Source organism: Pelodiscus sinensis, chromosome 22 (assembly GCF_052426305.1).
Source record: "Pelodiscus sinensis isolate ZL-2025 chromosome 22, ASM5242630v1, whole genome shotgun sequence".
Lineage (NCBI taxonomy): Eukaryota > Metazoa > Chordata > Testudines > Trionychidae > Pelodiscus > Pelodiscus sinensis.
Window position 1 is genome coordinate 13,946,787 of NC_143073.1, and position 16,749 is coordinate 13,963,535.

Below are 16,749 nucleotides of genomic sequence, written 5' to 3' on the forward strand. Positions count from 1 at the left end.
CCCTGTTTGCAATACAAACTTTAATCCCAGCACTTAGGGTTGGGGCACTTCAGTTGCCCCTTACTTACGCAACGATTACAGTGTGTAACCCGCTCCTGGAATGAAATCAACATTAAAACTGTATCTATAAAATAGCAAAGGGAGGTGGGGGAGAAATCCGGATCAGTTATAAAATATCAGTGGGACTGACTGCAACACTACCAGACAGAGCGAGCAGCACGGAGGGTGGGAATAGAAGTCCTGCTTTCATCCGCCCTGACAGGATTAGCAGAGTCCTCGTAGAGGAAAGTCAGTCAGGAATAGAGAACCATGTAGCCCACCAGAAAACTGGAAAAGGAAAATACTAATGAGGTCTGCATCTTTCTACACAAAGGCCTGCGAGGGACATTTGGCAGGAAGGGGAAACAAATTGTATTTCTCTGCAAAAAAATACACACAAGGAAAAAGGGTTTTTTAATCCTGGAATTTGGGCAAGTTCACTGTGCAAGGGAGTTTTTTTTTTTTTTTTTTTTAAGGGAAAAAAGGCTTTTTTTGGTTCATTGAAAAAATACTAAGAATCCAGAAAGTGTTTTTCCCCCAACTGATTCTGATTTGTTTGTAAATCAACCACACCCGTGCACAGCAGAAATGTCTTTTACCTGCTTTGCAGGACTGGTTGGTCCGGGCAAGCTGACATCTTCATGGGAGATGTAGTTCAGGCATTGCATGTTCCCTTTCTGGACTACATCTTCCAGGATGCACCACTGCCTACTCTATTGGAGGGGGAGATGTGCATCACGAGAGCCCTTGCTAGATGGTTGGAGATACAGGCCATGCTTATAGGGAATAAGAGGTATGAGGCCCTAACTCCCATGAGTCCAGATTGAAAATTTTTCACTTTTGAGGCCTTTGTTTGTATTTCCAACAAAAAGCCGCAACTTTCCACAGCAGACACTTTTCATAGAAAGTTTCCTTGTGGCAAATAGTTTGCCTAGTTACACCTGGGCAAATGACACCCCCTTTTGATGGGAAATTTCTAATCCACCGTCACACTGAACTTCAGCACAGGCCGCTTTTCTCCTAAATGCGTGTTGGGCGTTGGCAAACAAACAAGAGGAGATGGAGAGGATCTGAATGAAAACAGATGCCCGTCTCGATGAAGAGGGGGGTTAGGCGCATGTTGCACATCGGTGCTGAGATCCTACAAAGATGGGATGCACACGGAGAGAATCCAATTAGTTCTCCAGGAAATTTGGCATAGAAAGAGCAATCCTCGCAGGCCTCGACATACCATCAAGAAGCCGTTTTTCTACCCATTTGCAGGTCATTTGGAAAGCACGTGCTGCAGAGATGACCCATTCCCAGGCCCGGCACCTCAGCCCGAAAAGAAATGTGGCACCTTGAGTGGGAGGCGGTTCCGGTGCATATGCAGAGTCATTACAGTAGAGACAGGCACCTGGCCCATTGGCCCCCAGTCTCCCCTCGATGCACAGTCTGGAGCTCCTCCTCCCGCCCCCGAGTTAATTGAAGTGAAACTTGAAGTGGAAATTGCCAGAGCCGAAAGGGTTAAATTCAAAAGGCCACTGGTGGGGATGCCCTCCTCCCCCTTGCTGGTTCTCGGGGTCCAAGGGGTCCTCTCCGGCGTCGAACTTCTGCCGCATGTCTGGAAGAGAAAGGTGTGGTGATGCAGGGGATTTGGGGGAATATCTGAGTTTGTCTCTGTGCCTACCCATTAGGCACTGCTGCCCATGGACTGGGCAGAGGTCATTTCTCCCTTGGGCGAGGCTGCTAAGGGCTGGGGGCTTGGGACTGTTCGGACACAGTTGAATAGAAGACCCTATGGAGACACTGGTGGCTGGACACATAAGCGCTGACATGGGGTGCTGCATCCCCACTCTGCCCCAAGGTCCTGTCCCACTCTGCCCCTTCCCCAAAGGTCTTGCCCTTGATCTGCCCCGTCCCCCAGGGCCTCCGTCCCACTCCGCCCCCTGCCTTGAGGCCCGTCACACCAGTTCTTCCCACCCCACTCCACTCCCTCCAAAAAGGCCCCACCCTCATGCCGCTTCCTCCCACCTCTGCTTCACTCCCTCCCCAAGGCTCCCGCCTGTCCACCTGCTGCATTCCACCCTCCCCCAAGGCTTTCTACAAGCCACCAAACAGCTGTGGCTGCGGGGTGCTGAACACACCCTATTTTTTCCCCCATGGGTGCTCCAGCCCTGGATCACCCATGGAATCAGAGACGTTAACCCTAAAGCAGAGGCAGCTGCACACCCCAACAGCCCAGCGACCCCTGGAGAACAAGGGGAGCCACAGGGGGCCAAGAACACAGAGACCGGAGAGGGGGCCCTTGGAGAACATGGCTTCCCAGGGCTGTCACCTGTAACAGCTGTTCCTTGGCTCTTCCCCACTAACCCAACCGCTGCCTGGGGACTGGCTGCCTCTGGAAAGGCCCGTGTGCCTCGCCTCCCAGCGGCTGGTGCTCTCTACGCAGGGAAGCCCCTCTCAGCCGCCATTGGTGCTGAGAGCCCCAGTGGGAAACGGGGACCAGGCTCGGAGGCATGGTGGGATCGTGTGGGCCCACAGGGGGCAGCACACTGAAGGGGGGGGGGACTCCCAGCAGACTTTCACCACCAGGGCCTGGCTCAGACTTGGGAATTGTGATGAAAGGGAACACGGTGGCAAATCATGCCACTCACCGGGCTTTGCTATGGGCACCCGAGCACCCTGCCACACCCAGAGCAGCCCCGTTTGGAAGGGAGAATGCCACTGGCTGGCCGCTCCAGGCATCAGGAAGGTTTAAGCTCGGTCAGGAAGGTTTAAGCTACAGACTCCCCCAGGCAGAGGCTGCCTCCCACTCTGGGGCTGGGCACCGCTGGGAGCAGGGAAAGGCCACAGGAGGCAACATCCACATCGCTGCCTCGGGCAGGACTGGAGCAGCTGCAGCGGGCTGGGAAGGGCCCACAAGGGTGGCCATGCCAGGGACGCCTTGCTGAGTCTCAGGCGCTCCATCTACCCCCTGGCCAGGCCTTACCAGGGTCCGTCAGGACCTCTTTAGCGGCTGCAATGTCGATGAACTTCTTCTCCGCCTCCTTCTTCTCGTCCTCAGACTGGAAATTGTCGGGATGCCATTGCTGGGCCAGCTTCCGGTAGGCCTTGAGGATCTCCTGCTTGTTGGCATTCCTGGGGAACCCAAACAGGTGGCATAAGGACACCAAAGGGAGAGCTACCCAGCACCGGCGGCCGGACTCTCCGCCTTGCTATGCAAGCCAGGGCCCCGTCTACATGAGCCATGCCACCAACGAGAACATAAGAACGGCCAGACAGGGTCAGACCAAAGGTCCATCCAGCCCAGTGTCCTGTCTGCTAACAGCGGACAATGCCAGGAGCCCCAAAGGGAATGAATCAAACAGAGAAACATCAAGGGATCCCTCCCGTCGCCCATTCCCAGCTTCTAGCAAACAGGCTAGGGACTCGATCCCTGCCCATCCTGGCTAATAGCCATTGGGCCTGTCCTCCGGCTCTGAGGTCCCCAGTTCCACAAGGATGTTGACAACCTGGAGAGGCCACAAGAGTTAGAGGCTGGAGCAGGGACGGGCAAACTACAGCCTGCGGGCTGCATCCAGCCCGTTGAACCATCTAAACTGGCCCTGGAGCTCCTGCTAGAAAAGGGGTTTGGGGGTCTCCTGTGCCCCACTCTGCACGGGCAGCAGCTCTGTGCGGCTCCTGGAAGCAGGGGCAGCCAGGGGGTGCCACATGCTGCCCCCATCGCTGCCTCTGCAGCTCCCATTGGCCAGGAACCGTGGCCAGTGAGAGCTGTGGGAGAAGAGCCTACAGACGGGGCAATACGCAGAGCCACGTGGCCCTGCCTCTGCCTGGGAGCCGGAGAGGGACAGGCCACTGCTTCCAAGGGTCACTTCAGGTAACTGATGCCTGGATCCTGCACCCCTGAGCCCCAATGTCAGCCCAGCACCCCCCCTTCACCCCAAACCCCTCATACCTAGCCCCATCCCAGAGTACGCACCCCCAGCTCCCCACCATTCTGCCCGAGTCCTTTTCCCCCTTCTGCCCCGAGCCCCTCTATCCCAGGCCAGGGCCCCCTCCTGTACCCCAATCTCCTCATCCCCAGCCCAGACCTGGAGCCTGCACCCCCATGCAGAGCACCCACTCCCACTGTGCCCCAATCCCGTGTTCCAGCCAACAGTCCCCTCCACATCCCAAATTCTTCATTTCTGGCCCTGCCCCAGAGCCCTCACCCCCTCCCGCATCCCAACCCCCAATTTCGTGAGCATTCGTGGCCCAACATACAATTTCCATACCAAGACGTGCCCTCAGGCAAAAAGTTAGCCTTAGAGCGAGAGCCTCCCGCTCGGACACACAGGACGTGAAGGGGGGCAGAGAACCGTGATCTCAGGCTAGAACGACCTACACGGGGACACAGGCAAAGGTCTAACAAGAACCTGGATGCTGAAACTGGACAAATTCAGACAGGAATTAACATGCAGTTCTGGGCCCCAATCCCCTCTTCCTTATGGCCCAGGGGTCCAGAAACTCTTTCCCATTGGGCTGTGGGTGCTCAGGGGGCTGGGCCAGGGAGCGCCCCAGTCCAAGCCCCCAGCCCCCTCCCCACAGGCACTGCGTCAGAAAAGCAAACAGCATGTCGGGGATGGTTAGGAAAGGGATCAAGAATACGAATAAGCTCCTCTATAATTTCATTAGAAGATTTACCAGGCGTTACTCAGAACCTTGACTCATTAATTATTGTTTTTCTTCATTTAAATCACTGCTCTGGAGTGGGGCGGGGGTGAGGGGTTCAGTATGCAGGCTGCCCCGTGGAGAAAGGACTACTTCAACCTTCTCTTCCCACAGCAGCGTGGGGCGAGGGGAGAAGCGCCTCTTCATGGCCACTGCAGCTCCAGCGGGCACAGCTAGGGGAGGGAGGCATGTTCCTCAGCTGGGGCAGGTCCAGGTTTGTCTGCCCCCGCCCTCCCCAGAGTGAGGAACTAAGCAAACGGTGCACTTTCCCCTTGCTCCTTGACAAGGGCCAACAGCCAGCAATGTTCCTGGATGAATCAGGGTGAAGGCGCTTGAGACCCCCAGCAAACGGTGCCTGGTGGGCGGGAGGATCTGGGCTGTGGCAGTCTCTGATGGAGGAGGGGCACCCCCAGCCAGCCCCTTTCACTTGCCTGGTGATTCGGTCTCTTTTTTGTTTGGTTTTATGAGAAACTATCCCATTCCAGGCACATCCTGGTCTCCTGGCACAACCCAATCCTTACTTTGCTTTAAGAGGAAGCTGCCTACCAAACTTGGTGGCCCTAGATCTTACCATTTAGGAGTTCTTGGACAGACAGACAGTTGGACACAGTCAAACAGACAAACTCTCTCAAATATATAGGATGGTTCGCCCAGATATATAGGAGATGGTGCAGACGTGGTTGCCTCATCTCCAAAAAGATACCTTGGCATTGGAAAAGGTTCAGAAAAAAGCAACAAAAATGATGAGGGGGTAAGAAACAGCTGCCATGTGAGGAGAGATTAATCAGACTGGGACTTTTCAGCTTGGAAAAGAAACTGAAGGGGGATATAATAGAGATCTATTAAATCATGACTGGGGTGGGGAAAGTGAAAAAAGAAGAATTATTTACTCCTTCCCATAGTACAAGAACTTGGGGGGGGGGGGGTGTCACCCAATGAAATTAATAGGCAGCAGGTTTAAAACCAACAAAAGACCATATTTATTCACACAACACACAGTCAACCTGTGGAACTCCTTGCCAGTGGATGTTGTGAAGGTCAAGACTATAACAAGATTCAAAAAAGTGCTAGATACATTCATGGAAGGTAGGTCTATCAATGGCTATTAGCCAGGGTAGGTAAGGATGGGGTCCCTAGTCTCTGTTTGCCAACAGCTGGGACTGGGTGACAGGGGATGGATCACTTGATGATTCTCTGTTCTATTCATTCCTCTGGGGCACTTTGCACAGGCCACTGTTGGAAAACAAGATACCGGGCTAGATGGACCTTTGGGCTGATTCTATATAGTCGTTCTTGTGTTCCCGGCCCAGCCGATGGGTAGATGAAACGTGTGGACACTCACCTCCGGATCCCCAGGATCTTGTAGTAGTCGCGCTTCTTTGACTGCTTTAGGAGCTTCTGAGCTCTCTCCAGCCCCTCCTTCACCTCTTCATTTTCCCCATCAAACTCCTTGGCCTCCTGGTAATCCTCCACCGCTGTGAACCAAGCAGAGCTACCTCATGCCATGCCCCAGGACCAGACTTCTCACAGCGCAACCCTCATCCCCTGGTCAATTACCGCCCAGCACCATGGCTCCCTTTGTGGCGGGACCAGCCCAGAGCCTTTGATGCCAACTGCCAGGCACTCCCTGCTGTTAGGACTTGTAGTTTGGGTCCTTCCTGTGCCTGGTTCTACTCTGTGGCTGGGCATCTCCCAAGATGCACTAGCGCAACAGTTAACTTTTGTTTTTGCATTGTCTCTTAAAAAGAGGTGATCATGGTTCATCATGAGAGATGTAGTTTGGTTGCCCTGTATCTCCATTTAAGACCAAAGCAGACTGTGAAGAGCTTTGAAAAGATCTCACAAAACTAAGTGATTGGGCAACAAAATGGCACATGAAATTTAATGTTAATAAATATTGGAAAAAATAATCCCAACTATTCAAACAATATGATGGGGACTAATTTAGCTACAACTACATAAGAGAGATATCTTGGAGTCATTGTGGATAATCCTCTGAAAACATCCACTCAGTGTGCAGCAGCAGTCAAAAAAGCAAACAATGTTAGGAATCATTAAAAAGGGGTAGAAAATAAGACAGAAAATATCTTATTGCCTCTGTATAAATCCATGGTACAGCTACATCTTCAATACTGCGTACAAATGTGGTCGCCTCTTCCCAAAAAAGATATATTGGCATTGGAAAAGGTTCAGAAAAAAACAACAAAAATGATTAGGGGTTTGGAACAGGTCCCATATGAAGAGAAATTAAAAAGACTGGGACTTCTCATCTTATAAAAGAGGAGACTAAGGGGGGATAAGATAAATGTCCATAAAATCATGGCTGATGTAGAAAAAGTGAATAAGGAAAAATATTTACTTGTTTCCATAATAAGAACCAGGGATCACCAAATAAAATTAATATGTAGTAGGTTTAAAACAAACAAAGGGAAGTTTTTCTTCACACAGCGCACAGTCAACCTGTGGAACTCCTTGCCAGAGGATGTTGTGAAGACCAGGACTTTAACAGAGTTCAAAAAAGAACTAGATAAATTCATGGAGGATATGTCCATCAATGGCTATGAGCCAGGATGGGTAGGAATGGTGTCCCTAGCCTCTGTTTGTCAGAGGCTGGCAATGGATGACAGGAGAGGGATCATGTGATGATTACCTGTTCTGTTCACTCCCTCTGGGGCATCTGGCACTGGCCACTGTTGGAAGACAGGATACCGGGCTAGATAAACCTTTGGTCTGATCCAGTGTGGCTGCTCTTATGTTCTCTGTGAGCTTCATGCTTTAGGCAAACTACAGCTCCCATGATGCACCACAGTGATGGGGTTCCCTGGTGCATCGCATCTCGAAGAAGGCAGATGTGGATGCATCATGGGAAATATAGCCCAACTGAGGTCATGAGGCACCCAAGTACCATGTTACATCATGGTCTCGCCTCCTGCTGGGCCACAACACTGTATTATGGGAGCCCTGGCAGAATGCATCATGGGAGGTGGAGCTCAGCCTATGTAGAGAATGAGGGGAGCATTACGCATCAAAATACAGCTCACACACTGCCCCACTCCCCATCCTGAAGAAAGCAGATTATGCTGTGTGCCAGGGCATGTTTAACCAGGCACTCCCAACTCAAAGAACCCAAACTACAATGTCTCCCATCTCCAAGAGCAGTGTTTGCAGTGCATCATGGGACATGCAGTCCAACACGGGATCCCAGCCCTCAAATTAGATCATCCAGGAGGTATCACAATTGCATATCCAAATCAATTTTTTCTCCCATATTCCATCAGAAATTATCCCAGTCCTGATTTCTGTCATTTTAAAAAAGATTTTCCATTGAAAAATTTAGACAAAAACAAATAGCACCCAATTATCAGGGAATTTTTTGTGAGTAAATTCCCCCTCCATCTTTTTTCCCCGGCTAAGTTCTGAGCTGTTTCAGATCAACTCAAGTCAGTTTCAGGTCAGGGTCTGGAACAAAGGTGGCTGACCCCGATGAAACTGACCCACACAAAAACATCGATGTTCCTAACGAGGGATCTCCTTGCAAGTCACCCGGGCTCTTAACTTTATTAATCACTGTTTGGATAACAGCAGCGCCTAAAGGCTCCTGCTCCACTAGACAGACAAAGGATCAGAAAGGGAAAAGAACGGACTTTCCACTTAGCAGGGCAGAGTCAGAGAGAGAACCCAGGAGATCCTGGCTCCCACTCTATGCCACAACACTCCCCTCCTGTGTGGGACAGAATCCAGGTCTCCTGGCTCCCAGATCTTCCTGCCTCACTCATCCCCAGACACACACCAGCCCTACAACAAAACCGGGAGTCCAGCCACCCAGACCTACCCCTGTTCAAACCTCCTAGTTTCCACTCTTTGTCCCAGAGCTGGGAGAGTCCAGGATCCTGACTCCCAGGCAGGGCTCAAGCCACGAGGCCGCACTGCCCAGGTCGATAGCAGGGTGGCCAGCAAGGAGCGACTCCTTCCCCAAGGGCTGTGCTGAAGTAGAGCATTGGTGGTGGCCGGGAGGATGGGGCGAAACCACACAGGTATAATGCACAGAGGGCACACGGCTCTGCCTTTGCTCCTGAGCTGGCCCTGATCCAGGCAGGCTGAGTCAAGTCTCCTGAACATTCCCAAACAAAGGCCGGTCAGAGACCTGCTCTGAGCCCTGCGGCCTGGCTGCTGGGAGTTTTCCAGCCAGCGGGCCAGTCCCCGCCAGCAGTGCAGGGCGGGAGCTGCTCCTGCACCCTACCTTTCTGGAACTCGTCGTTCAGGATGTAGGCCTCAGCCCGGTCGCGCAGGATGAAGATGTTATGTGGGTCCCGCTGGTGAGCCTCCGTGCAAACATCAATGGCCTCCTGGGGTTGTTTGCTCTGGCGGGGGAGGAGAGGTGGGTCAGGCTGCAACTGTAGGACTGTTCCATCCCTCTCTATTTCTGCACCCCCCCCAGGATACTCCTCACCCCTTTCTGGGACACACCCAACAGCACCCCACTCTTTCTGTGACTGCCCCCCAGGACATGCCTCTTTCCCTGGGGGGGGGGGACGACACCCCTAATCTATCCAGGACATGCCCAACTACCCACATATGCACCATCACTATTTCCAAGACCCATGTCCCCCACTCTATGGGACAAGTCTCCCACCCTCTCCAAGACATACCCCACTGGCTCCCCGACAGCTCACCCCATCCTCTCTGGGCTGAGATCCACAGACCCACCCCAGACATACCCCAAACCCTCTCTGGGACATGCCCATGCTGCCCCATGTCCCCACTTTCTTAAGGATGTCCCCCATTAACCCTCCTCTCAGGCACATGCCTTCTCCTCCAGGATGTGCTCTGACACATGCTCACTATTCTACCAACGTGCCCCACTGCCTTCTCTTTCTCCCACGGCCCTCTCTCCTTGAGGGCTGCCCAGGTGCGAATTTCGTCTCCTACACACACCGCGCATCTTGATCTAGCTGCGTTAGTCACACTGGGAACACTCTGGTGTGGTGCAGGTGTCTCGGGGGGGAAACTCGCTGTGTGGGTGCATGTGAGGGAGACAAAGAAATTGCACTGTTGCGCATGGTGCTCACATGTTCTAACCCCAGTCCCATGTCAGTGTGAATGGTCCCTGCCTCACCCAGAGCTGAGATTCCTCTCCCATCCTGCCACTGCTGCCTTGCAAACAAATCCATGCAACCTTCCCTCCCGCACAATTCTGCTGCCTGCTATAAATGGAAAAGCAGGCTCCACCCTCTACTCCAGGGCTGGGCAAAAGATGATCTGCAGGCTGGATCCGGCTGCGAAAGCCCCAGCTGGCTCCCTGCCTGCCCTGCTCCTGCTTGACACTCCAGAAAGCTGGCTACAGGGCCATGTGTGTGTTTGTGAACGCTGACAACCTGGAGGGAGGGGAGACAGGTTTCTCATGCTGCCCCAGCAGCTCCTATTGGTCAGTTTCGGCCAATAGCAGCAGCCTGTTTGCAGGACAGGCAACATGTGACCTGCCCCTCATTCCTCATCCCCGGGGCTCACAGGATTCAGTTTAGATTAGAGCAATAAACACAGCTCCTGCAGCTCCCCTGAGCATGTACAGGGGTGGAAAGGCAAGGACCCTGGCTAAGGAACCTGCTGAGCTGCTGGTGTGAAGCCAGGTAAGTTCTCCCAGACAGAGCCTATCTCTGGCACCCAAGCTCCTCCCTTCTTCCCCCCCATCCTCTCCATCCCTTCTTCCCTCCTACCCCAAATAACCCAAACCTTCTGCTCCCCTGCTTTATCCCCTAGACACCTTCCCAGTCACTGCATCCCCTCCTACATTCCTCCTCAGGTCACAACCCTTTCTCAGACCTTGCACCCCATTCTGCTATCCCTGGTCACAGCCCAAATCCCTGCACTCCTGCTCCAGGTCACAACCCCCTCCCAGGCTCTGCAACCCATCCTCACTCCAGTCCGTTGCCCCAGGTCACGATCCCCTACTTCACCCAAACTCCCTCCCAGATCCCAAGCCCCAAGCTCCCTTCTGCATCCAACTTCTATCCCTGATCCCTACACCTCCTGCATTAATATAATGGAAGAATGCAGGCCTCAACTACCTACCAAATCCTTGGAGTGGCCCCTCCCCCATCAAAAATTATTGCCCAACCCTGTGTTAATGGCTTAATGTAAGAAAGAAAGATTCTTTTAGCAGATTTTTTTGAAGTATTGCAGACATCTAAAACTCTCATCTTAAGGATTTTTTAAAATCCTGTGTTACTAATTAATACATGGTAAATTATATTGCATTAAAGCCAGATCTTTTCTATCTGGTAGAGTTCTAGCTCTTATCAGTCAGAAGCAGCAAGCTGTGTGATGCTAGCTGTTTTGTAGGATGAAACCTTATTTGCAAGATCTTTTAAACATGCATCTGTCGGTTAGAAAGGATGATGATACATGTACTCCAAGGTCTCAGAGGTGCAGCCATGTTAGTCTGTAACTAAAAAACCTTAAAAAAAACAATGGTTCTGTAGCACCTGAGACTAACAAAATATATAAATAGTGTCAGGAGTTTTCATGGGCACAACCCACTTCTTCTGCCAAGGTTAGTGTTAATTTTCTTTTTATTTGATTTCATATTAAATAATCATAAGCATTGCTCCTTGTTAATTATCCCTTGTTTTAATATATTTTCTTCCACACCTATGGACTATTTAAATAGATATTTATATTTATGGTTTTTGTTTGTACTGGAGGGTACACATCCGCACACTACCTCAATATTGGTGGGGCACATACAAAATTTTAACCTGCCCAAAAGAAGATTCAACTTGCCCAAGGATGGAAAATCTTAGAGGGAACACTGTTGGGAAGTCCCAGGCAGGCTCCCCTGCTTGCCCTGCACACTGCTCAGAAAAGCAGCTGCAGGACCGTTTCTCTTTAAAAATTGTGATCCCAAAGGGGCGGGAGGAAGGCTTTAGGTGTAACTCCCACCCCAAGCATAATCCCATTGGCCAGCTTCTGGCCAGAAAATGGCTAATGGGAGCTGCCCGTTTGAACAGCAGGCAGCACACGAACCACCATGCCTGCCTTCCCGCCAGCTCAGTTATTCACACAAGCACATGGCCCTGCAGGTTGGTTGGGCTGCTGGCTGGTAAGTCTCCTGGCCAGAGCCTGCCTCTGGCAGCCCAGCCCCTCCCTTCCTCAACCCTCTACCCCTCCACTTAATATACCCTCTTCCCCCCTCCTGTACTCATATCCCCACACCAATCCTCTGCCCCAGATCACAATCCTCTCCTACCCTAGGTTACAACCCAACCCCTTCCATCCCAGTCCCCTGCCCTAGGTCACATGTGCCTCCTTCACCCAAACTCCCTCCCAGATCCCACTCTCCCTCCTGCACCCCAATCCCTTACCCTGAGCTCCCTTTTGCATCCTACCTCCATCCCACACCCACTTCCTCCATTAATACCATGGAAGAGCGTGGTCCTCAATCGTCAAAAATTATTGTCCACCCCTCTTACATATATTCATTCAGAGATCCACCCTCACCAGTCCCCCTGCAATGCAAGAAAGGGTACTCTCTCCCCATATCATCAAGAGAAACCAAGGCACACAAATTCAAGGTGCCATTTTCAAAAGCAATGAGTTTAAATTCAGTCACTTTAGGGCAGGGATGGGGAACCTACTGTCCACAGCTTGCGTTGATCTAGTATGCAAGGCTCGGGGCTCAACCTCCGACCCCCACAAGGGCACGAGCTGGTATTCCAGCCAAATGAGGGATGCTATGACTGGTGCGCTAGTGAGAGGGGAGCCTCATGGGCCCAATTCAGGTAAATTGCGCTGGATCTGGCCCACGGGCTCTGCCTGGCATGGGGGAAGCAGCTCCGTGCACTACAGGAAAGCGCTCCCTACAGGCACTGCTCCTACGGTGCTGGTGGGGGACGTTTCCTTGCAGCACCCAGAGCGGCATGAAGCCATGTGCTCCTCCAGGAACTCCGCCAGGTAGGTGCGCCCATGCCCGGCCTCCATGCCCTGCATCCACATAGGTGGGCCCAAACCTCGCATCCCCAGCTCATTCCTGCACCCTCCCTTCCACCCAGACCACCCCTGCACCCTACCTCCTTCCCAGACCCATATTCCCACCCCAGCCTGCTCACCAGCAGCCCCCTACCATGCACTGAACTCCTCATTTTTGTCCCCACATCAGAGCTTAAGGGTGCCCTACAAAATCTACTAGCCCCAGTCCCCTAGGTTCTGAGGTGAAGCTTGAGATAGTGAGGTGAATGTCTTTTATTTCTGCTTCTCAGTTGGGGGCCACATCTGTGAGGGGTTTTTTCTTTTTGTTTCTCCCTTGCATGTGGCCTCTGACTGATTTTTCTGTGGGTGAGTGGCCCCCAATCCTCCTTTAGGCAGCTAAATCAGACAGGGCATGTCTACACTGCAGGACAAAAGTTGATATGCAACTTCAGCAACGTCAATTGTGTAAATGAATTCTTTGCTTCAGTCTTCACGGCTGACGATGTTGGGTAGATTCCCAAACCTGACCCGTCCTTTGTAGGTGACAAATCTGAGGACTTGTCACAGATTGAAGTGTCATTAGAGGAGGTTTTGGAATTAATTGATAAGCTTAACAGTAACAAGTCACCGGGACCAGATGGCATTCGCCCAAGAGCTCTGAAAGAACGCAAATGTGAAACTGCAGAACTATAACTATGGTTTGTAACCTATCCTTTAAATCAGCTTCTGTATCCAATGACTGGAAGATAGCTAACGTAATGCTAATATTTAAAAAGGGCTCTAGAGGCGATCCTGGCAATTACAGATGGGTAAGTCTAATGTCAGTACCGGGCAAATTATTTGTTGGGCAAAAGTCAACATGGTTTCTGTAAAGGCAAATCCTGTCTTACTTGAGTTCTTTGAAGGGGTCAACAAACATGTGGACAAGGTCCCTCACCAAAGGCTCTTATGTAAATTAAGTTGTCATAGGATAAGAGAGAAGATCCTTTCATGGATTGAGAACTGGTTAAAAGACAGGAAACAAAGGATAGGAATAAATGGCACATTCTCAGAATGGAGAGGGGTAACTAGTGGTGTTCCCCAAGGGTCAGTCCTAGGACCAATCCTATTCAACATATTCATAAATGATCTGGAGAAAGGAGTAAACAGTGAGGTGGCAAAGTTTGCAGATGATACGAAACTGCTCAAGGTAGTTAAGACCAAAGCAGACTGTGAAGCTTCAAAAAGATCTCACCAAACTAAGTAACTGGGCAACAACATGGCAAATGAAATTTAATGTGGATAAATGTAAAGTAATGCACATTGGAAAAAACAACCCCAACTATACATATAATATGATGGAGGCTAATTTAGCTACAACTAATCAGGAAAGAGATCTTGGAGTCATCGTAGATAGTTCTCTGAAGACATCCATGCAGTATGCTGTGGCAGTCAAAAAACAAACAGGATGTAAGGAATCATTAAAAAAGGGATAGAGAATAAGATGGAGAATATCTTATTGCCCTTATATAAATCCATGGTACGCCCACATCTTGAATACTGCGTATAGATGTGGACTCCTCATTTCAAAAAAGATATACTGACATTAGAAAAGGTTCAGAGAAGGGCAACTAAAATGATTAGGGGTTTGGAATGGGTCCCATATGAGAAGAGATTAAAGAGACTGGGACTTTTCAGCCTGGAAAAGAGGAGACTAAGGGGGGATATGATAGAGGTATATAAAATCATGAGTGGTGTGGAGAAAGTAAATAAAAGAAAGTTATTTACTTGTTCCCATCATATAAGAACTAGGGGCCACCAAATGAAACTAATGAGCAGCAGGTTTAACACAAATAAAAGGACGTTCTTCTTCACACAGCGCAGTCAATCTGTGGAACTCTTTGCCTGAGGAGGTTGTGAGGCTAGGACTATAATAGGGTTTAAAAGAGAACTAGCTAAATTCATGGAGGTTAAGTCCATAAATGGCTATTAGCGAGGATGGGTAAGGAATGGTGTCCCTAGCCTCTGTTTGTCAAAGGGTGGAGAGGAATGGCAGGAGAGAGATTGCTTGATCATTACCTGTTCGATTCACTCCCTCTGGGACACCTGGCATTGGCCACTGTCGGCAGACAGGGGTACTGGGCTGGATGGACCTTTGGTCTAACTCAGTATGGCCATTCTTATGTTCTTAAGTTGAAATACCTTAATTTGGCTTTTGGCGCTGTCTGCATAGCAGGAAGTCAAAGAAAGAACACACTTCCTTCCAAGGGTGGCTGAGAGTGCCGCAGGGCCCTGGGCATGTCGTGGGGCCCCAGGCAGCGAAATTTCGTGGGCCCCCCCTTTGACACGGCGCATGTGTGGGGCCTCAGGAAGCGCAGGGCCCAGGGCAGCCGACCCGCTCGCCCTGCCCTAAATCTACCACTGCTTCCTTCGACTTCCCTTACTGCTCATGAAATGAGGGTTACAGGAGTCAAAGTAAGAAGTTCTCCATCTCAAAATTATTTCAACATAATGTCTTGCTGTGTAAACGTACCCATAGCAGCTTCTGAATGTGTTGCCTTCAGTGTTGCAGAGAGTCCGCGGCAGCACCAGGAATTGAACCCAGGGGTTCTGATTCCAGTCTAGTCCATCAAGCACAAGTAGGGCTACTGGATAATTTACCAGCGAAGTGTTTCTCCTCCAAGAGAACACTGGGAGGAAAGTTTCACAGGAAGAATCTCTGCTTTTCTAGAATATTTTGTATTTTCCATCAGAAAACCAGAAAAGTGTTAGGTGTCAATATGAGGGGGGAAAAAAATCTTATTTTTCTAATGAAAGATAAGTTTTTCAGCTGGAAATTAATGCCCAATTTCTGACCAGTTCTAACCATAGGAACATTCAAAGACAGGCAAGTGGAGCATAGGATGGGGTGTACTGGAGCAATAGCAAACATCCGGTTTCCTCCCGGAAGCTCTACTCAGAGCCAGCATGTGGTTTTGAGAAGGATGAAAGGGATGAAGAGATTTTGCAGCTGGCCTCTTCCTTATCCAACTGATTCCCACAACCTTTGTAAATACCACTATGCCCTCAGGCTGCTGGCACAGGTGGGGCTTAGATACAAAGGCCTCTTCAAAGCCCCTTTACACAGAACAAAGATGTTGACTTCAGGCTGTGTGCATGGAGAGAGAGAGAGAGAGAGAGAGTGTGTGTGTGTGTAATGTCTCCCTGCTAGAGAAGATGGGCCCTGCTGTGTGTCTCTGCTGCCCCCTGCTGGACGGGACCAGACCCTGCTGTGCTCCTGTGGGTCTACTGGGCCTGCACGTGAGAGCAATTGAGCCAGGAGAAAGCTAGGAGGACTTGTAAAAGGGACCCTAACAGGAACTGCAGAGAGAGACAGAGCTCCTGGGGAACAGACTTGCTGTGATTACAATCCAGTCTCATGTTTCAGGGCCTCAGCTAGGTGCCTGTATGGTCAGGAAGGATTTTTTCCCCGAGGCACAAATGACCTGCTGTATTCTGAGCGTTTGCCTTCCTCGGAGCTGGCCATCAGCCACAGCTGGATGTGGGACACTGGGTGGGGCGGGCCAGAGAACCCACTTTCTAGGTGCCCAACTGACTGGTTCTTACTCACAAGCTCAGAGTTCAACCCAGCCCCAGACTGGTGGTCAGGAAGGAATTTCTGCTCTGGTCAGATTGGCAGGGGCTGGAAAAGAGGGTTGCATGGGGCATGGATTAGGAAGGTAAAATCCTGTTTAATAAGTTAGCCATTTAAATGTTATGTTTAACCAGTTAACCGCTTAAACAGGGGCAGGCAGGAATGCCCTCTGCCCATGGCATGGCACAGCAGGTCCGGACACCCCAAAATGGGCAGGGGCTGCTCTGGCCAGGTTGGGCCATCAGTTACCAGCCAGTAAGTATCTCCCGGTAAGGGTGATGCTTATCAGTTAACTGGTTAACCATTCATCTCCCCTGCTTAATTCTCTGCCTGGGGTTCATAACAGGTGGGGCCTCCTGAGGACTGAAATCTTTACTCCAGCTGAAGGCTTCAGGTTCTGCACAGGGGGAATGGACTGGCCTGGGACTAAGAGATCAGGC

The 16,749-nt window shown here is 50.9% G+C and overlaps 1 protein-coding gene across 1 annotated transcript in view; it reads right to left on the reverse strand.

Moving 5' to 3' along the window:
- Positions 1-16,749, reverse strand: part of LOC102445440 (dnaJ homolog subfamily C member 3-like) — a 27,876-nt gene continuing 11,127 nt past the window's right edge. The window contains exons 9-12 of the mRNA XM_075907178.2: positions 8,972-9,092; positions 6,074-6,206; positions 3,011-3,159; positions 1-1,642 (exon numbers count right to left, since the gene is read on the reverse strand). Of these exons, the coding sequence (XP_075763293.1) occupies positions 1,500-1,642; positions 3,011-3,159; positions 6,074-6,206; positions 8,972-9,092 (546 nt within the window). The 3' untranslated portion in view covers positions 1-1,499. The remainder of the gene's footprint in view (positions 1,643-3,010; positions 3,160-6,073; positions 6,207-8,971; positions 9,093-16,749) is intronic.